This window comes from Eimeria maxima, genomic scaffold (assembly GCF_000499605.1).
Source record: "Eimeria maxima Weybridge genomic scaffold, Emw_scaff616, whole genome shotgun sequence".
In the NCBI taxonomy this organism is placed as follows: Eukaryota; Apicomplexa; class Conoidasida; order Eucoccidiorida; family Eimeriidae; genus Eimeria; species Eimeria maxima.
Genome location: NW_013563912.1, coordinates 1 through 2,500, shown reverse-complemented (window position 1 = coordinate 2,500; position 2,500 = coordinate 1). Strand labels below are relative to the sequence as shown.

Here is a 2,500-nt window from a genome sequence, read left to right as displayed (position 1 = left end):
AGCTGCTGCACCTGATTCTCTTTTTCTTTTGCTGCTGCTGCTGCTTGCTGCTGCTGCTGCTGCAGCAATTTCTGCTGTTCTTGTGCTGCTGCTGCTGCTGCTGTACTCTCTGCCTTCCTCTCCTGCTGCAGTACCTCTAATGCTGCTGCTGCTTCCTTACTCTTTTGCTGCTCTGTTAGTAGCTGCTGCTGCATGTCTCCGTACTTCTGCTGCAGCTGCATCTGCTGCTGATGCAGTTGCTGCTGCAGTTGGTCTCTTTGCTGCTGCGCTTGCTGCTGCTGCTGCTGCAGCTCTTTTTGCTGCTGCAGCTCATTTTGCTGCAATTTTTGCTGCAAATTATCTGCTTTTTTCTGTGCTTCTTGCTGCTGCTGCTGCACCTCCTCTAATCTGTGCTGCAGCTGCTGCACTTGCTGCTGCTGCTGCAGCAACTTATGTGTTGTCTCCTTTAGTCTCTCCTGTGTCTCTCTTAGTGTCTCCTCTATCTTGCTCCTATCTAGTAAGTGTCTCCTTAGATCTATTGTCTCCTTTTCTAGCTGCTGCTGCTGCTGCTGTCTTGCTTCCTCCCTTAGCTGCTGCTCTCTTGCTTCTGTGTCTGTTATACGTTGCTGCAGCAGCTGTGCTTCTTGCTGCAGTTGCTGCAGTTGGGCTTGTGCTGCTGCTGCTTCCTGCTGCAGCAAATCACGCTGCTGCTGCACCTCCCTCTTATTATCTAGTGTCTCCTTTAGGTATTCATTGTCTCTTTTTCTTGCTGCTCTTTCTGCTGCTAGTTGTGCTTCTGCTGCTGCTTTTGCTGCACGTAGTGCTTCCTCATTACGTCGTAGCTGCTGCTGCTGCTGCTGCTGTTGCTGCTGTCTCTCCTTCTCTGCAGCAAGTGTCTCCTCTAATGCCTCCTTCTGTGCTGTTTGCTGCTGCACCTCTCCTTGTAGCTCGCTTACCTGCAGCAGCAAACTATCTATTTGCTGCTCTGTCTTTATTTTTGCTGCTGCTGCTGCTGCTGCTTCCTGCTGCAGCAGTGCAACCTTCTGCTGCAGTCCTGAACAAAGTTGCTGGTGTCTCTTTTCTGCTGCTGCAGCAGCAGCAGCAGCAGCATCTTTTGCTAATGCTGCCTCCCTTTTTGCTTCCTCCTCCTTACGCTGCGCTGCAGCTAGCTGCCCCTCTGTTATAGCTAGCTGGCTAGCTGTATCAGCTAGCTGCTGCTGCAGTCTCTCTGTCTCTACATCTATTTTAATAATATATTGTGCCTGTCTCCTTCTTTCTGTCTCTGCTGCTGCTAGTGTCTCCTCTGTCTCCTTTTGTCTCCTTTTTATTCTTCTTATTTCTTCCTCATAAAAACGCTCATTCCCTCTTAGACGATTTATTTCTTCATCTATATCTACATGTGATGATTCTATCTATACACACAAAAAAAAAATAAAAAAAACTAAAACCCTAAACCCTAAACCCTAAACCCTAAACCCTAAACCCTAAACCCTAAACCCTAAACCCTAAACCCTAATTTTTTTGGCATAGAAGAAAAAGTCAGGGTTTAGGACTTGGAGGTTAGGTGTTTACACTTTACATAAAGCAAAATCCCTATAGATAAATAAAGGTCCTAGGGTTTAGGGTTTAGGGTTTAGGGTTTAGGGTTTAGGGTTTGACGGATACTTACCTCTTGCAGCTTTGTTGTTGCCTCTGCTGCAAGGGCCTGCGCCTCCTCAGCAGTTCGCTGCGCAGCACCTTTGTCTATTTGGAGGTGTCTCTGCAGCAGCAGCAGCAGCAGCAGCAGCAGCAGCACAGCAGCAGCAACAAAAGCACAGGAGAGGCCAGTGCAACAAAGGCGACAGAAGGAGGAACTGCCCTAGACAAACCCTAAACCCTAAACCCTAAACCCTCGTACAGTCGTAAGTATAAACATTGATAAAGAAACCAACACATGTCCAAAAAAATTAGGGTTTAGGGTTTAGGGTTTAGGGTTTAGGGTTTCTTACACAGAAGTTGGTGAGTTCATCAACTTGTCTTGTTAATTGCTCAACATGTATTTGCTGCTGCATGCATCTTTCCTCTAATTCAACTAGTTGCTGCTGTCTCCTGTCCGCCTGCAGCAGCAGCAGCAACAGCAGCAGCAGCAGCAGCAGCAGCAATAGAGTCCCCCTTTAGTGTCTCCTTTTTATTTATTTAGTGTCTCCTTTTTATTAATTAATTAATGTGTCTCCTTCTTATTAAATAATTAATTAACTAATTAATTAATTAATTAATTAATTAATTAATTAATGTCTCCTTTCTATTAATTAATTAAGTGTCTCCCTTTAATTAATTAATTAATTAATTAATTAATTAATTAATTAATTAAGTGTCTCCTTTTTATTAATTTATTTAGTGTCTCCTTTTAATTAATTAATTAATTAATTAATTAATGAATAAAGTGTCTCCTTTTTATTAATTAATTAATTAATTGTCTCCTTTTAATTAATTAATTAATTAATAAATTAATTAATTAATTAATTAATTAATTAATTAACTA

At 42.6% G+C, this 2,500-nt stretch overlaps 1 protein-coding gene across 1 annotated transcript in view; it reads right to left on the bottom strand.

The window, feature by feature from the left end:
- EMWEY_00039070 (hypothetical protein, conserved) overlaps positions 1–1,832 on the bottom strand; it is a gene marked incomplete at both ends in the record, with an annotated part of 4,232 nt that extends 2,400 nt beyond the window's left edge. The window contains 2 exons of the mRNA XM_013478712.1: positions 1–1,391; positions 1,649–1,832. The exon at positions 1–1,391 is cut by the window's left edge and continues 819 nt beyond it. Coding sequence (XP_013334166.1) covers positions 1–1,391; positions 1,649–1,832 — 1,575 coding nt within the window. The remainder of the gene's footprint in view (positions 1,392–1,648) is intronic.
- Between the last annotated feature and the right edge of the window lie 668 nt (positions 1,833–2,500).